This window comes from Microtus pennsylvanicus, chromosome 2 (assembly GCF_037038515.1).
Source record: "Microtus pennsylvanicus isolate mMicPen1 chromosome 2, mMicPen1.hap1, whole genome shotgun sequence".
Classification (NCBI taxonomy): Eukaryota; Metazoa; Chordata; class Mammalia; order Rodentia; family Cricetidae; genus Microtus; species Microtus pennsylvanicus.
In genome coordinates this window covers 108,013,276-108,039,278 of record NC_134580.1, presented here as the reverse complement: position 1 = coordinate 108,039,278, position 26,003 = coordinate 108,013,276, and the positions used below count along the sequence as shown (strand labels likewise).

The 26,003-nt window shown below is 47.9% G+C and overlaps 1 protein-coding gene across 2 annotated transcripts; it reads left to right on the top strand.

Annotated features, from left to right (window-relative positions):
• Positions 1-1,581: 1,581 nt before the first annotated feature.
• On the top strand, positions 1,582-25,981 carry Pdyn (prodynorphin). 2 transcript variants are annotated; one of them, XM_075962145.1, is made up of 4 exons: positions 1,582-1,671; positions 15,680-15,739; positions 22,678-22,829; positions 23,948-25,981. In XM_075962145.1, exons 3-4 carry the CDS (start codon positions 22,695-22,697, stop codon positions 24,563-24,565), a joined length of 753 nt encoding a protein of 250 aa, XP_075818260.1. In that variant the 5' UTR covers positions 1,582-1,671; positions 15,680-15,739; positions 22,678-22,694; the 3' UTR covers positions 24,566-25,981. The 2 variants fall into 2 exon arrangements, with proteins under 2 accessions (XP_075818260.1, XP_075818259.1); XM_075962144.1 differs by lacking the exon at positions 1,582-1,671 and adding an exon at positions 14,109-14,536.
• The last annotated feature ends 22 nt before the right edge of the window (positions 25,982-26,003 follow it).

The following is a 26,003-nucleotide window of genomic DNA, read 5'->3' as shown; positions in this document are numbered from 1 at the left end:
ATATATACATCTGACAAGTGCTAAACCGAAGACTAGAAAGCTTAAGTGATTTTTCTCGGCTCACAGAACACTAAGAGCTGAAGTAGGACCCAGCCCCAACTCTGTCTGACTCCAAAGCCATTTTTAACCCGTTCCAGCTAGTTTTATGTCAACCCGACACAAACTAAAGTCATCTTAGAGAAGGGTAGAAAATATCTCCATAATACTGGGCTGTAGAAAGGCAAACTTGTAGAGCATTTTCCTAACCAGTGATTGACATAGGAGGGCCCAGCTCCTTGGGGATAGAGATACTTCTGAGCTGGTGGTCCTGGGTTCTACAAGAAAGCAGGCTGAACAAACCATGAGGAGCAAGCCAGTCAGCAGCCCTTCTTTGTGGCCTCTGCGTCACTCCTGCCTCCAGGCTCCACTTGGTTTGAGCTCTTATTTTGGCTTCCTTTAGTAGACTGTGATTCAGGATATATTCGCCAAAAATATTCCTTTCCTCCTCAAGTTGCTTTTAGTCATGTTTCATCACAGCAATACTAACCCCAACTAAAATAAGATACAGTTTTCTTTAGGCTATCCAGCATTCAATTCATGACTTTAATTTGGGGCAGGGGGAGATTGGAGCTGGAGAGATGGCTCAGCAGTCAAGAGCATCTGCTGCTCTTGCAGAGAACCTGGGTTTGAGTCCCAGAATCCATAGCAGGTGGCTTACCTGCAACTTCAGTTCCTGGAAATCTGGCACTTTCTTTTGGCATCCACAGGTACTGCACACATATGGTGCACATACATACATGTAGGCACACACATGTGCATTAAAAAACACACTCCCCTACTCAGAAAGAACCAACTCTGATAACAGAAGTATCTGCTAACTCTACCTCTTTGTGGCACCATCTTATTTAACTTACTTCACCTTGATGTTAGAAGGGGACAATGGAGTGAAAAGTAACAGCTGGCATTTATGGATGGTTCTAGGGTTATAACCACTATACATTTATTAATTTCAGGCTTGTAGCAGCTCTATAAGGGTCATTTTGTTATTGCTGACTTACATAAAAGATAGCCAAAGCAGAGAGAACCTAAGTAGTTTGCCAAAGATCACGTAGCTAGTGAGGGGCAGATACAGACAGTCAGTGTGCAAGAACACTTCCTTGCTCTCAATTGCTGTATTATATGCTAAATTATATACAATCCTACAAAGGATAGATTTGATTAAACCTCAGATGAAACCCCGACCTATCCACAAGGCACCACGTGTCCTTTTCCCTGGCAATGCAGAGCCTATTATGCGACATCTCCGGAGAGACACAGAACAATTTTAACTATGCCAAGAAGTCCCGAGAGTGTTTTCTTTAAATGAGGATTGGTACTGTGCAGTTGTCTGATATTCTCTCCCACTCACTTTTCTCAGATGTGGAAATCGCTGTGCTCTGTGCGCCCTCCACCAGCTTGCAAATGCTTCACCAAGGAAGGTGAACCTTTTTGACGGGAGTTGGGTGTTCAGAAAGTTACTTTTTTAAAATGCCACTATTACAAGAAACTTGTAAAGGTGACTCAGAGAGGCAGAAGCTTGTAATGGAAAACTAATCATTTTATCAGAGGTGGAAGCCAGCTGAAGACCCAGCTTTAGACTGGCAGTAGCCTTCCACCAAGGAGCCCTGAGTTGAAACGGAGCAGCTGTTCAAGGTCAGTCAAGAACAGGGATCCAGAAGCTCCCATTCCCTGCGATAAGATTCCTGAGTTTGTCACAGACTGAGGGTGGGAGGTGGGTCCCCTGCAGGATGCGTTTGCATGGTACTTTGTGGTTGCTCTGTGAGCATGTGTGCATATGTACACTCATGCAATCATGTTTACGAGTTTGCAGCGACAGGGTGTTGGCAAGGGTCTCTACATTGATCCTGTTTGCGTGTGTCTGCTCTTATTGGTGTATGTTTGTATGAGAACTTATTTGTCTCAAGTCTTATGTATAGATTTTGGGCACCTGAGGTCTATTTTAGAACATCAGTTAGGAGACATATCCTTGATGTTTCGTGAGAAATCCACAAATGCGAAATGTCTGGGATGATGGAGCAGTTTCAGGACCAATCCTGCTGCTAATGGCATAGGAGAAGAAAGATGCGCCACCACTCTCAGCATTACATGATGTTCATTTCATAGAGGAGGCAGCGGGAGCTCGGGGAAGGATAACCTGCCCATGCCACACAGGTAGGAAGAGTGGTACCCAGAAGAACATCCAGAGCCTGGGCTTCTCCATCCCTCCAAGCTGCATCCCTTCAGCTGCACCAGCCTTCATCTGGAGAAGTGGTCTCATGGTGGCCTGCAGCAGACATAGGAGACGGTGGGAAGAAAGGAAAAAACTAGGTTCGGGACTCAGCTTGCCATCAGTTCTGTGGCCGTAAGACATTAGAGGGGCTTCTGTATTGCTGTGACAGAATGAGACTCTGGATTTTTTTTTAAAGATTTATTTATTTATTATGTATACAACATTCCTTCCATGCATGCTTGTATTCCAGAAGAGGGCACCAGATCTCATTATAGATGGTTGTGAGCCACCATGTGGTTGCTGGGAATTGAACTCAGGACCTCTGGAAGAGCAATCAGTGCTCTTAACCTCTGAGCCATCTCTCCAGCCCTGAGACTCTGGATTTTAACCCAATAGGGCTCCGCTGATCTGGTGGTGTGGGCTGTATAGGAAGGAGGTCCTTGTGGGTGGCCTTCCTACAACCCAGGCAGTGTTGAGTTGGGAAAAATACCTCCAGTGGGTACAGAAGGGTAAATTCAAGACTCATTCACCTGTCCTGGACACATGCTGTGATTACATTTCAAATATTTGAGATTTGCCCTTTTTAGATCTGGTCAAAGTATTCCACACCACTATTCAGTGAAGTCTAGACCTGGCGCCATCACTACCTTTTGCCTGTTGATTGACCAGAAGTCAAGAACATGCTCTAAGATGTGCAGTCATAAATATGAATGATGTTGCCATGTCCAGAGCCCAGATAAGTGCTCAGTTAGCAGGTGTCCCTTCTTGTGGCCATCTGCTGATCACAGTCTTGTTCAGGGGTTGCTCCCCAGTAGCTGGGAAGGAAGGAGGGCATTGTGGGTAGATGATAGAAAGGCATTTGGAGTACAAACCAAGCAGACTTGGCCACAATTGTGGTTTCGCAGAAGCCCGATACATCATTTAAGAAGCTTCCTGCCCCCAACCCAGAGTTTCATTGTCTTCACTTGAAAAATAAACATACAGAAATTTGTCCCTGTTTATCACTATGCCTGGTGCACCGTGACTCCTCTCTGTGAGTCACAGAAGCCATGCATGGCTATTTGGGTGCTGGTTCCCTCTGTAAGGCACTTAGATGCTGATGGATCTTGAGTTTCTGGGCTGTGTGACCTCAGGCACAGGGGTGTGACTTCAGGCAAACCATTGCTTTCCACGTTCAGTACCTTCCTTCCTTCCTTCCTTCCTTCCTTCCTTCCTTCCTTCCTTCCTTCCTCCCTTCCTCCCTCTTTCCCTTTCTTTCTTTCTTTCTTTCTTTCTTTCTTTCTTTCTTTCTTTCTTTCTTTCTTTCTTTCTTTCTCTCTTTGTTTTGAGACAGAGTTTCTTTGTGTAACCTTGACTGTCCTGGAACTCATTCTGTAGACAGGCTGGTCTTGAACTCACAGAGATCTGTCTGCCTCTGCCTTCCTAGTGCTGAGATTAATGGCATATGCCACCACCTCCCAGCCTCCAAGTTCAATTTCTTGCTCTGACAGATGGAGGTAAAACTAGCATCCACTTTGTTGTGAGGGTTAAATGATGCAGTACATAGAGATTACTTAGCAGAGTGATAGGCTCCGAGTAGGAGAAAAATAGTTATAAAGTAGGGGCCAGAATGCTGCTGCTGAGACAACAATCTGAGAGAAGTTTTGTCCATGAGAATTGGAGCTCTCCCTCGTTCCTGTTTCCCCTCTCTGCTCCTGGCACCTGGTAAATTTTTGGGCAGAAGATGCACACAGCTCTGTGTTTTTGTTGCTACCCAAGAGCCCATGTCTTCTAGGAAATGACATGTTTATAAATTCAGGCCAAGAGCACATGTGTGCCATGTCTAGCTTGGTGTCTGGGTGATTAGGTTCTCAAAGCTTAGAGTCGTTGCCAGGATTGGGAGCTTCCTGCCAGCTCTTGGCCTGGTGAGAGGATGTTTCTCTCTGAGAATGTCTGCCAACTTTTCCTGCTTCCTCAGTGATAGCCTTGAGCATCCTGTGGCTATAGTGAGCTTTAAAAGATAGAGACCTTCTGGTTATTTACAGCCAGGTTCTTTGTGGCCAACCTGAAGTTCTGTAGAGGGAGCTAAACCTTGGTGTAAATACTTTTGGCTCTGCCCTGGCCATTCCAACCTTATTTCATAGTCAAGATACCTGTTATGTTTGGTTTTAATGTCAACTTGCCACAAATTAGAATCACCTGAGTAGAGAACCTCACCGAAGAAGTGATTAGTTCATGTGGGAAGACCCACCTAGATTGTGGGAAGCACCTTCTGGTAGCAGCCCACATAAAAATAGCATAGCAGAAGGGAGACCATGTTGTCATTTGCACACTTAACCTTCTCTCTTCCCACTGAGCTGATTTGCCCTGTGGTTGATAATGATTACTTTTTTGCAGATATTAGAATCAGTGTTTCTTGACTTTCATTATAGAGACCAGCAGCTTCCAGAAACCTTCAGGGCTTGCTTGAGGAAAGCTCCCTGCAGGAAAGATATATCTCATGAATTTTTTCAAGTCCCCTTGTTTCAGATCCCAAGTTTCTACATGAACGGATGTGAGCCTGGAAGCACAGTGGATGGGAAGACCTGGGGCTGAGGCAGGAGTCTTAGCAAAGTATAAGGAGCTCCTGGATCCTTTAAATAACCCACTAGCAGGTCAGGATTTGTTTCTTTATCCCAACTGTGTGATGATATGAACATCCTGCTGTGGAGAGATTGTGTGTGTGTGTGTGTGTGTGTGTGTGTGTGTGTGTGCGTGTGTGTGTGTGTACACATACAAGGTTTACCATTGTAATGAGTTACACATTTACTTCATCAGTGTTAAGTTGTGTGTTTAGTTCATCATGATGTTCTACAACCGTTGTACATTTTAGTAACTGTTTCTTCATTCCAGAGACTTGAGCAGTGACTCCGTATGTCTCCCTTCTGCATAGGAGTAAGTTAGTTCCACCCTACTGCTGTCTTACAAATGTGTCTGTCTGGACTCGCAGGGCTGCTACTGTGTGGCACTGCCTTCTGGGTTTGCCTCATTGGGATGCTAAGACTCATCTTCCACAGCAAATAGCAGGACCCCACCCCTTCTCAGAGCCAAATGGTACTGCAGTCTCTGCATAGACTGTCAGGTCTTACTCTTTCACCAGTGGGATTGCTTTTTAAAAAGTCAGTGTGTGTTTATCCTTTTAAATTCCTAGTGCCAATCTTTCAGGGGTTATTCCTAGAAGTAGAATTGCTGGGTTATATGATAATTTCATGTTTATATTTTGATGCAACATTTTGTTTACCATAATAATTATGTCGTCTTAAGTGAGTTTTTTTCATTTCTCTGCTTCCTTAATCTTGGTTCTTTGAGGCGTTCTAGGAAACCCATTTTTGTGTCTTTGGTGAGCTCCTATTCTTTCAACCCAGGTGTTACCTGGGTAGAGGATCCTTCCTGAGCATACCAGGAGAGAGATATCGCTGCTGCTTCCACCCCTTCCGCTGCTTCTCTTTTGCAGTTCTTTCTTTCATATTCTTATGCCTGCACGTTTCCTTCATGGGATTATGAGCTTGATAAGGATGGGAATCATGTTGAATTTGAATTTGAATAACTGGTATCAAAACACTGAGACATGCTTCTTGTTCAAGGGCTGAGTAAGTTGTTTCTGGATCTCTGGGTTCTTTGTCGACAGGAAGAACCCATTTTCAGTCCTTGGCAGCTTCCCAAGTCTGTTCTGAGAACTGTCTGTTTTTACCCAGGGTCCTGCGTGGCCTCTCCCCATGCTTTGTCTTCTGCTGCTCAGCTCACTTACCTCGCTTGGAATTCCTGTGGTCACTAACTCAGCAAATGTTTGTTAAGCACCTAGTAGGTGTTCAGCAAGACAATACATTTGCCTTCACAGGGTTTATATTAGATGAGGGGAAGCTGGCAACTGTCACAGAAGCTAGCAGTCATCATACCCTTGATGTGAAGATGAGGGGCAGTGATCAGCGTGCGGTAGCAGGGTTGCTCCGCTGCAGGGCGACACTCTTCGTAAGTAATGGAAGGACTGAAGGGAAAGTGGCCCTGTTACAACCCAGAGACTTGAAGCCGTCTAGGGATGGACAGGTCATTCTACCCAAGTCCTAAGTGATCTCTCAGCCTCCCATCAAAACACCTTTCTGTGGCTGGTGGGTATGGACACGCCATGAACTCTACTTTATTTCTTATTTTCATTATATATATTCATCATACATGATATTGTTGCACAATGATATTTTCATATAAGTTTGTGTTATGCATTGAGGACACTCCTCCACATCCCTTACCCTCCCTTTTCACTCCCTCACCTTGCATTAGCCTGCTTTGTTGCTCTAGACAATTTAGCTTTTATTTTCATGTTATATCTAAATTGATGCATATTTATAAAAATCCAGGAACCACACATGAGAGAAAACCCAGGATATTTCTCTTTCTGAGACTGGATTAATGTACACAATATAATTACTCCTAGTTGCCTCCCTTTCCTGAAAATGTAATTTTGTTATTCTTCATGACTGAAAATTCCCTTGTGCATATTATATCATTATCTTTATCCTTTGCTGTTGGACACTTAGGTTGATCCCACAAGTTAGCCTGTGTGAATGGTGTTGTGGTAAACGTTGATGAGCAAGTGTCTCTGCGGTGTCAGCTAGGGAAGCCTTTGGGTAAACAGGGGCAGCACAGCTGGATCACGTGGAAAATTGTTCAGCTTTTTGAGGAAGCTCCATACAGACTTCCCTAGTGGCTGGGCTAGTTCACAAGCTGGTGAGCAGTGTTTCGGGTCCCTTTTCCCCTCTTCACCGCCTCACCAGCACCTTTTGCAACTTGCTTTCCTAATGTCTAGATTGTGATAGAATCTCACTATAACCTTGATTTGCCTTTCTCTAGAGGCTCGTGGGGTTGTAGGCTAAACTGAAGTTTCCATGTTTAGTGACTGTTTCTATGCTATCCTTTGCAAAGTCTGCTTATTTCATTAGCCTAGTAAATTGAGTTGGTTTCTTGTTTAGTTTTATCAGTTCCTTGTATAGCCTACATATTAGTCCTTTGACAGTTATATAGATGGCAAATGTTTTCCATTCTGTAAGCTGTCTCTTCCCCAATTAACTTTTCCTTCACTGTATAAAATCTTTTTTTTATTTTAATATTTATTTATTTATTATGTACACAATATTCTGTCTGTGTGTATGACTGCAGGCCAGAAGAGGGCACCAGACCTCATTACAGATGGTTGTGAGCCAACATGTGGTTGCTGGGAATTGAACTCAGGACCTTTGGAAGAGCAGGCAATGCTCTTAACCTCTGAGCCATCTCTCCAGCCCTGTATAAAATCTTTTTAATTCATGAGGTCTCATTGCCAATTACCATTATTATTTTCTGATCGATCAACTGGAGTCCTATTCAGGGCTCCCTGCCCATGTTTATATTATGAAGTATTTTTCTTTTGTTCTGGTTATCTTTTGTTAACTTGACACATGTATTTTGACCTAGGAAGATGGAATTTCTATTGAGAAAATGTCCCCATCAGATTGGCCTGTAGTCAAGTCTGTAGGAAATTTTCTTGATTAATGATTGATGTAGAAGGACCCAACACACTGTGGCTGGTGCCATCTCTGGGCAAGTGGTCCTGGGAAGGTATAAGAAAAATTTGCCGAGTGGTGATGCGTGTCTTTAATCCCAACACTTGGGAGGCAAAGACAGGTGGATCTCTGCGAGATCAAGGCCAGCCTCGTCTACAAGAATTAGTTCTAGGACAGGCACCAAAGGTATACAGAGAAACCCTGTCACAAAAAACCAAGCAAACAAAAAGCAGAAAGAAAGAAAGAAAGAAAGAAAGAAAGAAAGAAAGAACAAAAGAAAGAAAGAAAGAAAGAAAGAAAGAAAGAAAGAAAGAAAGAAAGATGGAGGGATGGTCCAGTAGTTAAAGGCAATTGCTGTTCTTGCAGAGAACCCGAGTTTGGCTCATAGAACCCACAAAGTGGCTACAACCATCTTTAACTCTAGTTGCAAGGGAACCAACTTCTTCTGCTACCCACGGGCAGCAGGTATGAGTGCGCTGCACACACATCCATGCAGGCGAAACAATCACACATTTAAAATAAAAGTGAATACATCTATTTTTAAAAGGTTATACTATTTAAAGAGAAAGGGAGGGAGGGAGGGACAGAGAGGGGGAGGGATACAGGAAGGGAGGGAGGTAGGAAGGAAGGAAGCTAAAAGTGAGCCGGAAGAGCAAACCAGTAATCAGTATTCCTTCATGGTTCTGTTTCAGTTGGGGCCTCAGTTCCTGCTCGAGTCTCTGCCTTGGCTTCCCTTCTTGATGAACTCTAACTTGTAATGTGTAATAAACCCTTTCCTTCCCAAGTTGGTTTTGCCCAGTGTTTTATCACAAGAATAGAAAGCAAGCTAAGCTATTTTAAATTGGTACCAGAGGATGGTATGCTCTAAAGAACCTGATTATATTGTTTTCTGGAGGAATGTGGAAGACTTTGGAACTTTGGTCTAGAAAACTGGCTGAACACTGTAAGCAGAGTAGGAGGCTGAAAGACTGTAGTTCTGAGAATAGTATAGATTGTAGAGGCCAAGCTCAAGAAGTTTCATAAGGAAGCAATGATTTTAACAGCACCCCAGAGGCTACTCATATGCTACTTTGACAAGAAAAAAGTTAGCTGCCTTTTGCCCCTGTCCTAAGAACTTGCCTGAGGCTAAATGGAAAAGCAATAAACTAATTTCTTTGGTAGAGGAAATTTCTTTCTTTCTTTCTTTCTTTCTTTCTTTCTTTCTTTCTTCCTTCCTTCCTTTCTTTATTTCTTTTTACATTTTAAAAACAGGGTTTCTCTGTATATCTGTGGCTATACTGGAACTCTGTTCTATAGACACTGTTCTATAGGCTGACCTCAAACTCAGAGATTCACCAGCCTCTGCCTCCTGAGTGCTGAGATTAAATCTCTCTGCTGGTAGAGGATATTTCAAGACAATATGATATTAAATCTGTGATATGGTAATTACTGATAACCCTTATGCAAGCCTATAGTGAAAAAAATGTGGGTCACAAAGAAATGCAAAATTCACAGTTTGGAGACACAAAGGATAATAAGAAGCTTACTGTCACAGCGGAGGCTTGTGCTGAAGAGACCTGTAATTGTTAAGAATATTAGCAACATTAAGTAGGTGGATCTCTGAGTTCAAGGCCAGCCTGGTCTACAGAGCTAGTTCCAGGACAGCCAGGGGTACAAAGAGAAACCCTGTCTAGAAAAAAAACAAAACAAAAAAGAAGTCTGCTCTGCACTGGAGTAAGGGAAAGGTGCCCTCAGGGAAACACCTGACCCAGTTAAACTTCCAACTTGGGAAGGAGAGCTGCTGAGGCCAGGCAGCCTGAGGGAGGGGATTCCCTGCCTGAGACCCTGCCAGGGAGAGCAAATGTGGACGGCCTTTGTGTGAAATTGTGAAAGTGAAGCCAGAGTTGTGGTGGAGACTCCATGATGTTGAAGATACCACAGCTGTGAGGGAAAAATCCACGCCCCCCCCCCCCTGCACCCTTCAGGTCTTTGAAGACACAAACTTGGCAACAACAAACAAAAGCTGTTCAAAGTGGCCCACCCCAAGTTGGTAGCTCAACTTGATAGCATCAGCCACGTGGTGCTGGCTTTAAAGGCATAAAGAATGTAAGAGTGAAGGGGTTCTTGAGTTCTTCCTCTATGACTTGGGGGAGCTGTTGAGGCCAAGCAGGGGCAGGGGAGTCCTTTCCTGAAGGCCCCCAGAGAGGGGGAAAGGCTGTGAGAAGCCATTGTGCAAAGTTGGGAAAGTAAAGCCTGGTTTCAGTGGAGACCCCAAGATATTGGGGATGTCAGAACCATAGATATCTGCCAAGGAGCGCTCCATAGAGGGAGAGAAATCACCCCAAGAGAAAGATGCATGTTGCAGGCAGTGAACCTGGAGGGCCAGAGCCATCGAAGCTCTTTAAAACTCATGTCCTGTACATCAGATGTGCAGCTACAGAATGTGGTGTTTGTCCTGCTGGGTTTAGGTCTTTCTTTGGTCCAGCATTTCCTCACTATGCCCCCATTCCTCTGTTCTGGACTGGTAAGGTATATTCCATGCCATTGTATGTTTTTACCTTACAGGGGGTTACAGTTTGAAGAGATTGTTTTGTGTCTCAGAAAAGACTCTGAACTTTGTTATTTGTAAACAGTGTTCAGACTGCCAAAGAGTATGGGGACTTTTGAAGTTAGACTAAATGCGTCTTATTGGCCATAAACAATATGACTGTTTGAATGAGAAATGTCCGTCATAGGCTTGGGTATTTACAAACTTGATCCTCTGTTGGTGGTGTTACTTGGGAGGTTGAGGGGGTGTGGTCTTACTGGAGGAAATAAATCATTGGGTGTGGGCCTTGAGATTATGTAGTCTCACCCCATTTCCTGTTTGCTCCCCACCGACTTGCTTTGTGTCTATATTCACAGATGTGGTCTCTCAGCTTCTGGCTCCTGCTACATTCCTGATGGTTTACTCCCAAGCCTCCCTGTTGTGATGGACTCGTCCCTCTGAAACCATAAGCCCAAATAACTCTTACTTCTTTAAGTTGCCTTGGTCATGGTGTTTAACCACAGCCACAGAAACGGAACTAAGACATTTCCTTACATTTTCTTCTATAAGTTTCAGAGTTGCAGGTCTTATACTTAGGTCTTTGATGCATTCGAAGGAGATTTTTGTGCAGGGTAAGAAAGAAGACTGTCCAGTTTTCCCATCACCATTTGTTGAAAGGGTTACTTTTTCTCTGATCTGTGTTTTTTACATCTTTGTCAAGGACCAGGTGGCTGTAGCTACGAGGATTTGTAACTGGTCCTGCACTGTGTTTCTCAGATTTACGTGTTGGTGTTTGCGCCAGTCCCATGCACATAATGGAAGCCAGCTATGGTGATACACCAAGAAATACTCTTTTAATCTTTTGTACTCACACAGGGATTTTAATGTATTTTATGTTTCCGTGAAGAACTACCTCGGGATTCTGATATTGCTTTTGATAAGATAGCTATTTTCTCGGTATTGATTTGTCCAATCAGTGATCCTGGAAAGTCCTTTCATCTTTGAGTGTCTTTTCCTATTTTTTCCTTTGGTGTTTTAAAGTCTTCATTATTTTTCACACTGGGATAGGTTTACTCTGAGGTGATTTGTTTGTTTTCCGCCTCCCAGCCTGTTTCTTAGTCTGCAAGCGGAAGGTGAGGGCCACAGCTGATCACAGGACAGCTGATGGATGAGAGAGGTTTGCAGCAATAAGAGCTGCCTTCATTTCCTTTACTTTTCTGTCTTCTAACGTGATCTCCCTGAAACCTTTCTAACAGCACAGCTTGAGGGTTGATTGTTTCAAGCATTTCCTTCACTTTGTTCTTTGTTTCTCGTCCATTTCATGATCAGAACTGGAGATCATCATTTAACGAGTACAGGCGGCAAGGCGCAGGAGAGAACGCAGGGATTAGTCCTGACAGCGAGATAAAGCTGCCACTATCTCCCTGCCTTCAGAGGATGACTCGGGCATTTGTGCATCTAAATGAGGTGTCCGTTGGTTGTGATGGATAGAGTCAGCCCACAGGAGAGTCCAGGGAGCCTGGTTTGCTCTTCCCCTTCAATGGTGCTCAGAGGCCTGCATTAGGACCTCAAGTGGGAGGGGTGTGTGTCCCAGGCCTAAGGGAGACAAACTTTGTGTTAGGGTTCTCCAGGGATAAGGAGAGTCTGTTATTAGCCTTCTGCAACATGTACGCAATAATTGTGTGTGTGTGCCTAGGCATGTGTATGCCTGCGTGCGTGCATGTGTGTGTGCGCATGTGTGTGTGTGTATTTAGAGGACACTGTAGATAAAAATAAATGCCGGAAATATTTGCTTTGAGGCTACGATGGCCTCCAGCGAAGGCTACTCAACACTGAGCATCTCTGCCTGCCTGCGCATCTCTTTATAATGTAGCATCTCCCACTTCTCTCTCTAGCATCTGCTGACTTCCAGCTAAGGGAATGACGTCACCCCATCTCTTCTAGGATTCTTGGTCTATTCCAAGGTTATTGCCAAGAGTTTACGTCGGTAGAGATTAGGAGAAGGGAGGGGGAATTAAAGAGAATAGGAGCGGAGGGTAGGAGAGTTAGACCTCGAGGATGAAGAAACAGCTCATTTTCAGGTTGTGAGATCCTTGGGTAGCAGTGACTAGAGACACTAGGAGCTCCAGCTCGGCAAGCAGGAAGACAGCCCGAGACATGGTTACCAGATGCCGGGCAAGTGCCTGGAAGTGTATGTTCCTGCCTGTCAGAGCCAGCCCTTGGTTCACTGTGGGCGAGGAGTCCTGCAGAAGGAAAGCTTAGGGTGGAGATGAGAAGGAACCGGGGGCCTGGAGTCACGGCCCAGGGACAGGGCATCTGGGACCTCCCCACTCTCCCTGCATGACTGTCACTACACCACACGGCAGCTGCTTAGTCACACAAGGCTACATTGTGACAACCACATCACTGGGTGGCTTTGCTGAGGCTCCGGTGAAACAAGTGACGATGTCTGGGATGTGCTGGGATGTGCTAGGTACTCACCAAATGGCCCCTTCTGTCATGCTGGGTGTATGAGAGCATGAGATGACCCAGCGGCAGGAAGAGGCTGATGCCCCAGAGAAGCGTGAAGCGTGGCTGGTGCATCAGACCGGGCACGATTGAGCTAATCACTGCAACCACGAGGGCAGCTGTGAGGAAGTGCGGGCCATGTGCCAGCCACGGAAGACGTTCTTGGCATTTCCTCTTTTCTCTATGGCAAGCTCCCAATGGGGGCTCTTTTCCCCATTTTACGGATGAGCAAACTGAGGCCGAATCTATTAACTTGTCTCAGTACTCTGCACTGGTGAGCGGCAGAAGCAGAAGTTAAAGCCAGACTGCCAGTGTTACTAGCTGCTCTTGTCTACCTTGTTCTGGCAAACCGACTGAGTCTCAGAGGTGGACATTCTAGAGCCAAGTCCTCGGGGTGGGCCATTGTCCAGTAGGTAGAGAGTTAGGGCCAGATCCATCTGGGTCTGGATGACAGGTCTTGGTGACAGATATGCTAAGTTCAGGGGCCAGTTAACTCTCTAGCCTATGCTGCTGAACCTGGCCAGGACATGAGAATTAAACCTGACATCTTTGTTCACTGCCTGGTGCAACCCAAGTGTTCATGACACGCACTCCCTGGCCAGCCGCTGGCAGTCTCCCCACCGAGGCAAACAGTTGTGCTGCTGGCTAAAGAGACAAGCATGTGTTCTTCCACACTCAGAGATGCCCGTGTTTTGGGAGCTGTTTCCAGCTGTGCAGACCCTGCAGGCTGCTCATGGCACGGTGGAGGGTTCCCGTGGGGCGGATGTGATCCCTCCCAGATACATCACAGCCGGGACTCTGAGGACTACCCCTGTTACTGCCAGAGGAAGCTGAAAATCGAACAGCAGCCCCTGGTTGTAAGGGAAAGGCAGCGCCTGGCATCAACTCAGGCAGGTGCCCAAGTCAACTGGCACCCTAACACAAATGTGCACTCATCTCAGTGTGTGCGTGTGACCCAGTCAACACGGAGCTGAATGTTCTTTTTCCATAGCCAGCAACTGTTTTGGGCACTCCAAGACATCCCTTGGTCCCTATATTTTGAGACAGCCTTCCTTGTCCCAGCATTTCTGTTTCTCTGACTCTCTGTCCTTTACCTCCTAGTCTCCGAGAGCTTCTGTGGCTGTGCGTCTTTTTCTCTTTTCCTCTTGCTTTGTCTGCACTCTTCCTGTGTCTCAGCCGTCGCCTGTTTCCTTTCTCTGTCTGCTGGCTTTCTCTCTGCCTTTCTATTTCACTCAGAGTCTCTCCATCTTTCTGTCTCTGCCTTTCCCCACCTTTGTCTCTGCTTTCCTGTGACACTCTCCTGGAAATGCTGAAAGTGGCCGGATTGGAAGTGACAAACAGCACTACACTGCGAATCCACCCCCAGACTGCGCACTTGCGTCCTCCCCCACATCCCATCACCAGCCATTGTGTCTCACCCAGGCCCAGGGAGTTGAGTGGAAAGGCCTGGGGGGTCTGAGCTCTGACTGCTTTGCCATTTCCCCATTGGCTCCTGGCAGCGTGTGCTGTGCTAGCGAGCGCAAGAGGGCTGAGCGACAGGGGGAGACTCTCATCCATAAAAGGGGGGAAAGGCTCCAGAACTGCCATTCTAAGGGGACTTGGTAGCCCTCACAGCTTCCTCTGTGGCACTTCTCTGAGCTAGAGTCAGGGTGCCTCCTGACTCTTGGATCGGCCACCCGACCACCCGACCAGCCAGAATACCAGGGACAAAGCAATATACAGGTAAGATCTGCAGGCAGCTCAGGCATGCTGGCTTGACGCATCTGCCCCTCCGTGGGAGCTTGGGCTGGGAGAAGTCAGGTTTGGTTCAGACTACTCAGCGCAGAAAGTCGTCCTTTCAAGGCTAGTTTACAAAAGCCAGGTCAGGGAGTCCTAAGAGCTGCCTGCCCTCTAGAACCCAAGCCCTGTACAGTCCTGACTTACACAGGTGCTAGCTGCGCCTCGGCTCTGCCACACAGCGGTCCCCATGCTAGTTTCCAGGGTCTGAGGGGAAGGGGGCAACCTGGGCGGAAGACCAAGAGGTTTCACTAATTAGCCGGATTTTAAAGGTTAACAGCCTCACCGGACTTAGAGAACAAGGACTGCGAACGTTAATGAGGTCCGGGACTCGGCATTTGCCAAGTGTGGAGCGGCACCATCAACGCATAAACAAGCGCCGTCCGTCTTTTTTATTCTTTCTAATTCACGTTTAATCGCTGATGAGGTGCTAATTTGCTATGATTTTACTCCGAATGGAGGCTGTGGGAGCGTGGCTAGACACCCGAGCCGGCCGAGCAGGGCTCGCCAATTTTACTTTGAAAAGACTTGTTGCTTTCATGTAAATTACGCCGGAGGCGGCTAAGTTAGGCTGCAGGAAGCTCGCTTGGGGAAAGCCATGGGTTCTCTTATAGCAATGCCCACATCCAAAGAAAGTGTTATGGAACCCCAAAGTTTGACATTAGTAATAAAGCTGGCGAGCTTCAGAGAAGGTGCCTGGAGACCACTCCATGGTTGAACAGTAAATTCTGTGGCTTGTTACTTTCCCTGGGTATTTTTTTTTTTCTGAGAACCTCTCAAGGTTTACAAGTATCCCTTAATAAAGCCTCCAAGCTCTTTAGGTTATTGGCTCTGGTGTCAAGCACCCTCCCACGGACAGCGAACTCTCATTACCGCCCTTCGGCCAAGGGTTGGTGAAATAGACACCGTTCATCCTTCTACTCTGACAGGCATGGCTGTCAAGATCTGTTGCGAAACCTTTCCAAACGTCAATCCCTTTCCATTCCTTCTCGTGGGGGCTTTCCTCCTGTGCCCTGCTCACCTTCCTTCCCTGCGTCCCTCACCACTGCCTCATCCCTCCCCACTCTGCCTTTTGTTCTGTTTTTGCAGGTCATTCTTCCCCAGGCTTTGAGATCTGTGCGGGGGAAGTCCTTGAAGCAGCAACAACGGGTGAGTTATGGTGCTGGTGTGTGTGTGTGTGTGTGTGTGTGTGTGTGTGTGTGTGTGTGTGTGTGTTTACCCACACACTCCTGAGCCCATGGCTTTGTCCTCACTGTGCTAAGAATGCTGGGTGGCAGGCGACTCTCCTTGTCTCCCGGAGTAGCTGACAGCTGGGTTTGGGGTGTCCCAGAGCTCCCACAGCAGCTGTGTGGTAGGCTCCCCCATTCTGCTGCAGCGGGCTGCTCAAGTGCTTCGCTCTGGGGTGTTTGAGAAAGCACACGGAAGACTGTGAAAACTCACAGGATTCCCTGAGCGCTACTTCAAGAATTTCCCAGGTATCACCTGAGAGTGGGTGGCCACACCTGAGCCTAGACTGAGTTTAAACCCCGTGGGCAGCCTTCCTTTGCTGGGTAATTGTGCAACAATTCTTTTCCTTTTCTGGGTCTTAATTTCCTCACTGATATAATGCAGATAATAATAATGTCCTTTCCCTCCTATCTCCGTGAGGCTCCAAAGAGAGGCTGTACGCACCTGGTATTTGGTAGGCACTCAGTAAATGCTACCATGGCCAACTCTCTGCTGATTCAAAATGGCGGGCTTCAGAATGAGCCCCTCCCTTCCTTTTCTTATATGACATCTTCGGTCACCCCATTCCATGCTGCCGTGTGCTCTTCCAGGGAAATATGACTAAAACTCAGATCTTTCTGGGGCCAGTGTTCCTCTCTGCACCCCTATAGATGACTTCATTTTTTTTTATCTGCCCTCCCCTGACAATGAAATCCCTCCCTGACATCTCATCGCCGCTCCCGATATCCTGGCCCAACTTTTCTATATTTCATATCTCACTTTTATTCCTCGAGGGGTCAGTCGTCGCTGCTTTGGTTTCAATGCATACCTGAGGAAGGGCAGTCAGCAGGTGATTTCTCTCACCCACTTGCTCATCTCAGCTCCTAAGTGACTGGCAGATCTTAGGGGTCTGACACGGTGCTAAAACAACTTCACCAAGACAGAGCTGACCACAGTGGGAAGAGATAGGGACGTCAGGCCGAGCTATGTCTCCAGGTCCGTTGCAGCCCAGCCTGGATCCTACTCCACGCCCCCACCAGAGCGCTCATATCTGAGGCAGGTGACATGCTCAGGAGTTTTCTCCTCACCCCACCCCAGTTACCCCACTTGCCAGAATGCTTGGCTATGAGCTGCAGACATACTCACCGGAGGTGATGTGTGGCTTCACCTGCCTGCGTCCCCAGTCTTATTCCTGTAAGATTCAATTTAACTTGATAAGCGTTTCCTGAGCTGTTACTATGTAGCAGACTTGGGGAGAGGCAGAAGAGGACACTGGCATTTACCTCCTTTTCCTTGCTTCCTCTCAGCCCCGCCCTCTTCCTCAACATCTGCACTGCCCCCCACCCACTCGTGTCCCTTTACTCTGACTCTTCATCTCTCTCCTTGACCTCTCGTTCTCCGTTTTTCTTTCTCCTTATCCTACAAATGCACCAAACGACAATAAGGGAGGGGGGAGGAGACTCCAGTACAAATCTGACAGCCGAGACACATTCCTTTAGAACTGCAGCTAATGATGTCACCGAGACCGTGGCCATTGGGGCCTGGGCTGCAGGACCCATATTTCTATCTGTCTCTACTCAGTAAATGTGGTGACCTTTGGGCAAAGCCTGGTCCTATGTCCGTGCTTTGATACTTGCTGAACAAAACGTTGGCTCATTTTCTGCTCAGGACTAAAGCCATTCTGCAAACTGGTTGCCCCTCCTCTATGAGTGAGCATTTCTCAATAAGGGGCATCCTCCAGTTTCAGAGCCTTCTGTTGGCAGCCCCTTGGGAACTCACAAAAATGAACTTGTTACTTTCTACTAAGGTGAAAAGTCCTAAAGTGGTTTCATCTTCAGGAGTGTGACAGTCTGGGGGTTAGCCCACAGGACATGCCATGTGTCCCTACACCTCTGGACAGCGGGTGCAACCGGTGGATTAATGTCATGCCTAGTTCCCATGTCTCTGAATCACTGCATTCCCACCTAGAAAGTGGGACCGATAGTGCCCAGATCACAAATGCAGGTGATTCATATCAAAGATATAAAGCATTTGGCCTCTAGGTAGAGGATGCTACGGATTCCAGTCCTGCCACCAGGATGGTTCTCCTCTGAAGCCTGAGCCTATACTGATAGCCTGCCTTGAGGGGCCATCTGGAGGCGTCTGGCCCAGAGCAGTGGCTCAGTCTGATAGATTCCAGGGTGGCTGTCACCGGAGGGTCACAGAAACATTGACGTGTGTCAAGGTGGGTGTGAGAGCTGGAGGTTCTCCTGACTCATTGTGTGACCTTAAGCAAGTGACTTCATCCTTCCCTCTTCCCATTTCCTCTTCCTCCAAATAGACATAATCATATGCATACATTGCTCCCAGAGATAATTGTGATGTTAAATCATGCTATTATTATTCCTCCCTGGCTTTTCAAATAAAAATGCTTGTTGCCTCTGGAGCCCCAGCTGACTACAGTAGAAATATCTCAGAGCTAGGTAGAGGACAAAAAAATTAAATCAAAACAAAACCCACTCTTTCAAGGAACTCTGGATAATAAGACCAGACCATCCCTTTATACTTTATTTAAAGTGTGCCAGGCATAGGTTTAGTGTGCCTACACGGTCTCTCACCTGATGGCTAAACAACCCCCAAACCCTTTGTTATTAGCCACACTGTCTAGTGAAGGAAACTTTTCTCCAAGTGGTGGTAAGTGGCTAGCTGGAGTCTGTGCTCTGCTCTCCTACTGAGCAGACTCAGTGGCCTGCAGCGGGATTGGAGGGGCCGCCTTCATCGAACCCCTCTCATCTCAAGTTGCTTTCCCAAGTTGTTTGAGTCAGCCTTCCAAGTATGGCAGAGACAAGTGTTTATTAGGTGCTCTGCAGGGACAGTGAGGACTGGTCTGTGAGTATGTCCCCCTATGACTAGGACCAAAGTGAGATACAAGTCTAATGTCTCAAAGACTTTTGACTTTTTTCCAAACAAGTTGGAAATAAAGGTTCTCCCCGCTTGGAAAACTCCCAGCTTTAAAATGTCTGTTTATTCAATCAACAAACTTGTATGGAACTTCTGGTCTCATCTGAGCCCTGGATGGGGCTCTGGGAACTATTCATCTATCATCCACCCACCCATCTGTCCATCCATTCATCCGTCCGTCCGTCCGTCCGTCTGTCCGTCCGTCCATCCATCCATTCATCCATCCATCTGTTCATCCATCCATCCATTCATCCATCCATCTGTTCATCCATCCATCCATCCATCCATCCATCCATCCGTCCATCCGTCCATCCGTCCATCCGTCCATCCGTTCATCCATCCATCCATCCATCCATCCACCCATCCATCCATCCACCCATGCATTCATCAATCACACAAACTTCTCTGGTCCTCTTATAATGTTTCAAACAAATGCAAACTATAGATAGGTCCACGAGGCTGGTACAAACTGGCCCCTGCCCCTTCTTGGCATTTAGTTCTCCAGTTTCTCTTTGATGTATTTTTCTCAACTGTAGCCTCCCTGTCATGGTCAAGCATACCACACGCATCATACTGCGGGAACTTTGCAATGACAAAATCCCCTCTTGTGTCAGACTCAGATAAGATGTAACTATGTGCTGGGGCTAGCATGGGTGGCTGCAGGAGCTCCAAGGAGGGACCATGTCCAGACAGACTTCCTGGAGGTGATTCCTAAGGCTGAGTTCTAAAGAGTGAGAGTTAGTTAGGTCAAAGGTAATAGGAATGGGTGACAGGTGTTTGGGACAAAGGGAATTCTGAATGCAAGGACTGGGGATAGCATGCATTGGCCCTTGGTTATAGAACTGGGGAAAATATTGCTTCAGCCTAATGGGGTTGTCTCGAGGATTTCCTCATGTTAAGCTATGTTCAAGATGGAGCACAGAAAGACATACAGTGTGCACTCTGCAAATACAGGCTCTCTGTGCTGGGAAGGCTGCTGGGTATAGGCAGAAAGAGTCAGACCTCTGGGAGGCATTATGGAGCCCGAGAGGCTGGAACAGAACTGGGTCAGATGAGAGTGTCCAGAGAGTCCCTGGCTACCATGGAGATTGTGTCTAGGGGGATACCAGTTTTGTATAGAGAGTTCGAAATTGGGTCTATTTTAGAGCTTGGTGCTTTTGGAAGTCTCCCAACAGGTGTTAGAGACTGACACTGGATCACCAGTGGTTTCATTTGCTCAAATATTATAATGGGTTAGGTCAGCTATTATTAGTATCAGAAAAACAACACACACACACACACACACACGCACGCACACACACACATACACCAAAAAAAAAAACAAGCCCCCCCCCCCAAAACCATGAACCTTTTGTTTTGTCTGCATGTAAATGGAACATTCGCTTGCCCAGACCTCTGATTTTCTCCTCTGATAGAACAGGGCACTAACCCGAGGGACGTAGAGACTCAGAGGGTACATAGGCATAGCTCTCTGCGTTTTCTACTCTGAGCTTCCCTGTGCCGGCAGCAGTTGAGCCCAGTCTCAGAAGAAGCACATGGACCTGCAGTCCGGCCTACAGTTGCATAGAACTTTGGACAAAGTACCAAGATCCTGAGCACCAGTTTCTGCTTCTCTAAAGTGGGCCAATCACGCCTACCTCTCAGCGAGTGGGTAGACTAGGCTTGGGCTTAGAGTCAGGGCTCTGCGAATTGTTGCTGGGACTCGTGGAAGACTTAGCTGTTGGTGACTAAACCTGTTCTAGAAACTGCAATTATTAGCTGGAGAGAATCAACAGAGTGGGCTCTGCACCCAGCTCCGTGCAACAGAAGCGCCCCCATAGGGGCTTAGGGCAGGATGGGCTCAATGATGGCAACTGAGACAATGGTCAGGAAGGCTCTGGTTGGGGAGTCTACTGTGTGCTTCGAGAGAGGAGACCTGTTCTGGGGTTTGGGCTCATGGGTGGAATCTTTGAAGGCCCTGGACATCAGAAGAGAAAGAACAGTTTGCAGGAGGAGAGCAGACAGTGTCTCCTTTCTTGGAGACAATAGGTCAGGATGTCTATGTGGGGAAGAGAGTAAACCCCCCCCCCCCAGCTGGCCAGCTAGGGGTCTCTGGGGCCTCACAGATGGCTTGCAAGAACTACATGGTGATTTGACCATAAAAAGTTGACTGACGAGGCCAGAGTTCTGGGTCAGTGGTTAGGGGTGAACCCCAAACTGGTGTGGGATTGTTTTGTGACTTATGCAGGCAACTCACAGCTGCCTGGCACGTCAGCTCTGGGGGATCCAGGGCACCCTCTTCTGGTCTCCATAGGTACCTGAAATATATATACCCCACCTGATATCGACATATAGTTAAAAATAACATAAAAATCTTTTAAAAATTGGCTGTGATTTTTTAATTTTAATTTTCTACCCCAATTGAAATATAATTACATGATTGTCCTCTTTCCTGTCCTCTCCAGTCTTTCCAATGCCCCTTCCTTCCAACCCCACCCATATTCCCTCTCTCAAAAGGGACCATTATAAGAAGCTTTCTTATAATCCATCAGTCACCGGTCAAGCACTTACTAAGGGCCTATGTACTGGCTGGAGTTTTAAATGCTGGGATAAGAAGCTAAGACAGCTAAAGTCAGTGCCTCTGAGAGCTAACATTCTAGTTGGGGGAAATGGTAAAGGCGGATACCTCAGCCAGTATGAGCCTGTCTGGCCCTGTGACATTTAGTTTATTTAACACAGAAAGGCAGTCTTGTGAAAACCTGAGGTCAGAATACTTCAGACAGAGGAAGAAAACAAACAAGGGCACTGAGACAGGAACGAAATTAGCCTGTCTGAGGTCCACCAGCAAGTACTACAGAGAGGACAAGAGATAGTGTGTGTGTGTGTGTGTGTGTGTGTGTGTGTGTGTGTGTGTGCATGTACATGCATGCCTGAAGGGGCGGAGTGCTTGCACGGCTAGTTAGGGGGTGCACTATGGTGATGGAGAGGGTACAAATTACTGGCAGGTGAGACCTAATCAAGGAAGGAAGAGGTAAAAGGAGGGGGAAAGCTCTCCAGGAAGAAAAATCAGCATGTGCAAGGCCAGGAGGTGAGAGAGGAGATCCCAGACCTCACTGTTGGGGTTAGGGGTGGGGTGAGGCAGAGGCTGAGGCTTTATTCCACTTTGTGGGTGCCTTCTCTGAATTGCTATGCCGAGAAGGGTATTTCATGCTCCAATCCGAGAAGCTAAGGGGGGAGGCCAGTGTGAAGGGGGGGTGAAGGGGAGCTCTGGTCCAAGTGAGGAGCAGTGCTAAAGAGAAAAGGGCGAGCTCTAGAGAACTTGCAAAAACCAGTAAGAACGGGAGTGTTAGTCAGTCATACAATGCTTGTTTACCATGTATGAGGCCCTTGGTTCTATCCCCAGCACCAGAGAGGGAGGGAAAAAGAGACAGAGACAGAGAATGGGACTAGGAGACAGAAAAGGAAAGAAGGGGAGGGAGAGAGAGGAGAGAGAGGAGAGAGAGAGAGAGAGAGAGAGAGAGAGAGAGAGAGAGAGAGAGATCATTACAGCTTGGGGACTCAGGTCATAACTGCATACCTTCCGGTTGGTGATAGCCCAGGTGTGTCTTGCAGTTGGACAGACCCAATCGAGCCCTGACTCCCCAGCTTCCTAGCTCTGTGGAACCATTTTCCTGTGCCTCAGCTTCCCCACCTGTCCAGTGAAAACTACAGCACAGCCTGCCTTGCAGAGCTGCTGTGTGGATTGTGAACAAAGATCCCAACGTGCAGCGATTACTCAGCCCTCCCGTCAGCCCTTACTCCGTGGCCTTGACTCCCACTTTCCCTCCCCAGCTTCTGTGTCCTTGACTACTCTACAGGAAGGGGAACGCCTGCCGCCTCGTGCTCCTACACAGAGATGTGAGTAAGAGATGTGGCCTTGTCAGCTCAGGACACTTCACCATCTTGTCCTTCTCCCTCTCCAGCAAAAGAGTGAGACAGAATGGCGTGGTCTGTGCTGATGCTGGCGGCTTGCCTCCTCGCGGTGGTGCCCTCCGACGACGCAGCGGACTGCATGTCCCTGTGCTCCCTGTGTGCAGTGAGGCCCCAGGACTGGCCCCATCCCATCAACCCCCTGGTAGGTCTCAGCAAGGCTTCTCCATACCATTCTATTTGTGGGTGGAACCCAGAGACGGGAGGTAGCACATCTGGGCAGCTGCTGAGTCTGCTGCACCTACCGCATCGTTCATGGCGTCTCCTGCCCTCCAGTCCGGTGGGAACCAGGGTCTGCTGCTGTCTAGTTCCCATTGCAGTCCAGACCTCATCACCATGGCTCCCCCAGGTCTGCACACAGACCATGTTTCCAGGCAGCCAAGTGCTTGGCAACAGGGTGTAGACCATTTGGGTGCTCGGTGTGCTGTCTGCAGCACAGGGTACACATTCCAAGGCTTCTGTTTCTGACTGATAGTCACCTCAAAATTCGGTCATCCCTGTCAGGATGCCCTTGGTGGGCTTGGAGCTTCCGCCCCTCTCCTGGGCCTGAGGCTCTCTGCGTCCCATCTGTTGGTGCTGCTCTGGGCCATCCTCCCCCACATGCCTCACCCTGCACTGCAGGTGGACTGCAGCCGAGTTGGCTATACTGTGGTGGACAACCCGCAAGCTTGAATTCTGGCCCTTTCTAGCCCCCTTACTCTGAAACTGTTCTCCGAGTCTCACTCTCCTCATCTACAAACCGAGAGCGATTCTCTGAGATCATGATGATGGCAAGTGTTTACTCTCTGAGTCTAGTCTATATCCGTTGGGCCACTCAGTGTGTCCTGCTCACTGCGGGAAAGCAATGTGGCGACACATGGGGACTCCAGCCTCAGACCTTCAGAATTCAAGTCCCAGCATTGCTCACTGCCGTCACTATCATTATAGTCGAGGTGACTGAATGCTCCCTACAGCACTGTGAAGCAGATCCTGTGGTCCTCCCAGCACACATGCTCAGGTGTATAGACCCCTCCCATTCCCTATGGGTATCCTTCCTGCTATTCTGAACCTCTGTCTCTAAAGTGTTAGCAGTCCCCTCCACTTCTAGTAGAGAACTACACCCTTTGGCGTATGCATATGTGCAGGGCAATAGGAAGATCTTGCTTCTCCTTTCGGCATTTCCACCCTTGCCTCTGTGCCTTTGGGATAAGTCTGATTTCTCACCTCTCGCATGATGACAGTCATTTGGTGTCATTACTTTTGTGCTCTTTGGGATCCTTTCAGATTTGCTCCCTGGAATGTCAGGACCTGGTGCCACCATCAGGGGAGTGGGAGAGATGCCAGCGCTATTTGTCTTTTTTCGCCGCCTCTGCCTTTGGGCTCCCTGGCAAGGATGACGTGGATAACGAGGTTGCTTTGGAAGAAGGGTACAGCGCACTGGCCAAGCTCTTGGAGCCCCTCCTGAAGGAGCTGGAGAAAAGGCAATTTCTCACCAGCGTCTCAGAGGAAAACCTCAGGGCTCTCTCGGGCAGGTTTGGGGATGGAAAGGAGTCTGAGCTTCTGGTGGGTGCCGAGCAGATGAATGACGGAGCCACGCAGACTGACGCACTGCTTTTCAACGAGGAGGGCTTGAGGAAACAGGACAAACGCTATGGCGGCTTTTTGCGCAAATACCCCAAGAGGAGCTCAGAGATGGCCGGGGACGAGGATGGGGGCCAGGATGGGGAGCCGGTAGGGCATGAGGACCTATACAAACGCTACGGGGGCTTCCTGCGGCGCATTCGGCCCAAGCTGAAGTGGGACAACCAGAAGCGCTATGGCGGCTTCCTTCGGCGTCAGTTCAAGGTGGTGACTCGGTCCCAGGAAAACCCTGATACCTATTCTGAAGATCTAGATGTTTGATGCGTAACACTTCCCCACCAGGGAGTTGGGTCAAGAGCCCCCCCCCCCTTCCTGTACTAGAGACCACCTCTTCACCCCTTTGTGCTTGTCCCACCCCTTGCTCCATTCAGCATTCACAAGGAAACATCTAAGCCCAACCCACCCCTGTTCTGCCTGTGAGTGAGTGCAGTATTTGCAGTCAGTGACAGAGAAGAGCGACAGTCCCTGGCCATGTCCCATGTCCGGCTCAAACCTGTAGGCCTCTACCCCCATCCGTGGTGGTTTTTGACACCAACCCAACCACGCTGTCCCTATGACATCCCCCACCCCAGAATCCAGGGAAGACTTGTTCTTCATACCTGTCAATCTGGGATCCCCAAACTTCACTGATCACCAGCTCCTCTCAGAAGAAAAATGAGCTGTCCCTGACAGCGTGCATGCATGAGACAGAGTAGAAACTTAAAACAAGATATCTAGAAATCCTAACCGCATTTTCAGCATCAGGGGCTCTTTTAAGGTACCCTGCTCTGGAGGCCACGGGTTAAATGAAAAGCCTTTTCGGTGGCAGGGATTATGACCCCAGTGAGGCCAGGCCTCTAGTGGCTAAATGCTCAGTCTGAGCATCTAGAGTTCTCGTGGCTTCAAGCGTGTCTCTGGAAATGCCCTCTCCTAGGCCCTGGGTTAAAGTAGTGCCTCCCCCCCCCCCCACTCCCCGCTGCTCATGCCGAAAAGCCATGAGCTTCTAAAGGCTGAGACGGTAAGAGGGGAGAAAAGCAAACCAATTTGTTCTGTGCATCAAATTCAGAATTCGGGCCAGTTCCCACAGCCCTCATTAAAAAGGATCAGTATCACACTTCTGCCCCATGAGGAACTGAAGTCGAGTGGAGCTGAGGAGGCTGAGCGCAGCTGTGTTCTTCGGGAGCTGAGTTGGCTGCGGGAGTCCGAGCCATTTGGCTGAGTCATTTGGCCCAGCATATGCACTGGCGCTGGGAAAGGGGATCCAGACGCTGCAGCTGAAGGAGCGACTGTCCCACCTCAACACTACAGTGAGCCGTAACCTCTATGTCTCCAAGTAAACAACTGAGTGTTCAAGATCAGCTGGAACCCCTTGATTCCTATAACCCAGAGTCAGATGCAGGGTCCTCCTCGGTTTCAAATCGCCCCAGCATCAGGCAAATGTTGATATGGGTAGGTTAGAGAGATGGGGCTGAATGGGAGAGGAAACAGACTGGATTTGCATTTTTGCATTAGATGTCGTGAGTGGTCCCTCTCCACGCATAGGAGCTCTTTGTGTGTTCTGAAATCTGTATATTGTGTTGGGATGACTTTATGTGCTGCTCAAACATCACATTTATCCAACTTACTTGGAATACGTGAGTCCTTAATAGGCCTGTGTAATTCCCTACTTCTCTGGTATAATAAATAAGATTATGCTGATGACTTGGTGTGTTTGCCTGAA

Bases quoted from the DNA above. Each gene is read 5' to 3' on its own strand.
- Pdyn (XM_075962145.1), top strand. From the start codon at position 22,695: ATGGCGTGGTCTGTGCTGATGCTGGCGGCTTGCCTCCTCGCGGTGGTG. The intron at 22,830-23,947 runs GTAGGTCTCAGC...GGATCCTTTCAG, and splicing joins CCCATCCCATCAACCCCCTG to ATTTGCTCCCTGGAATGTCA.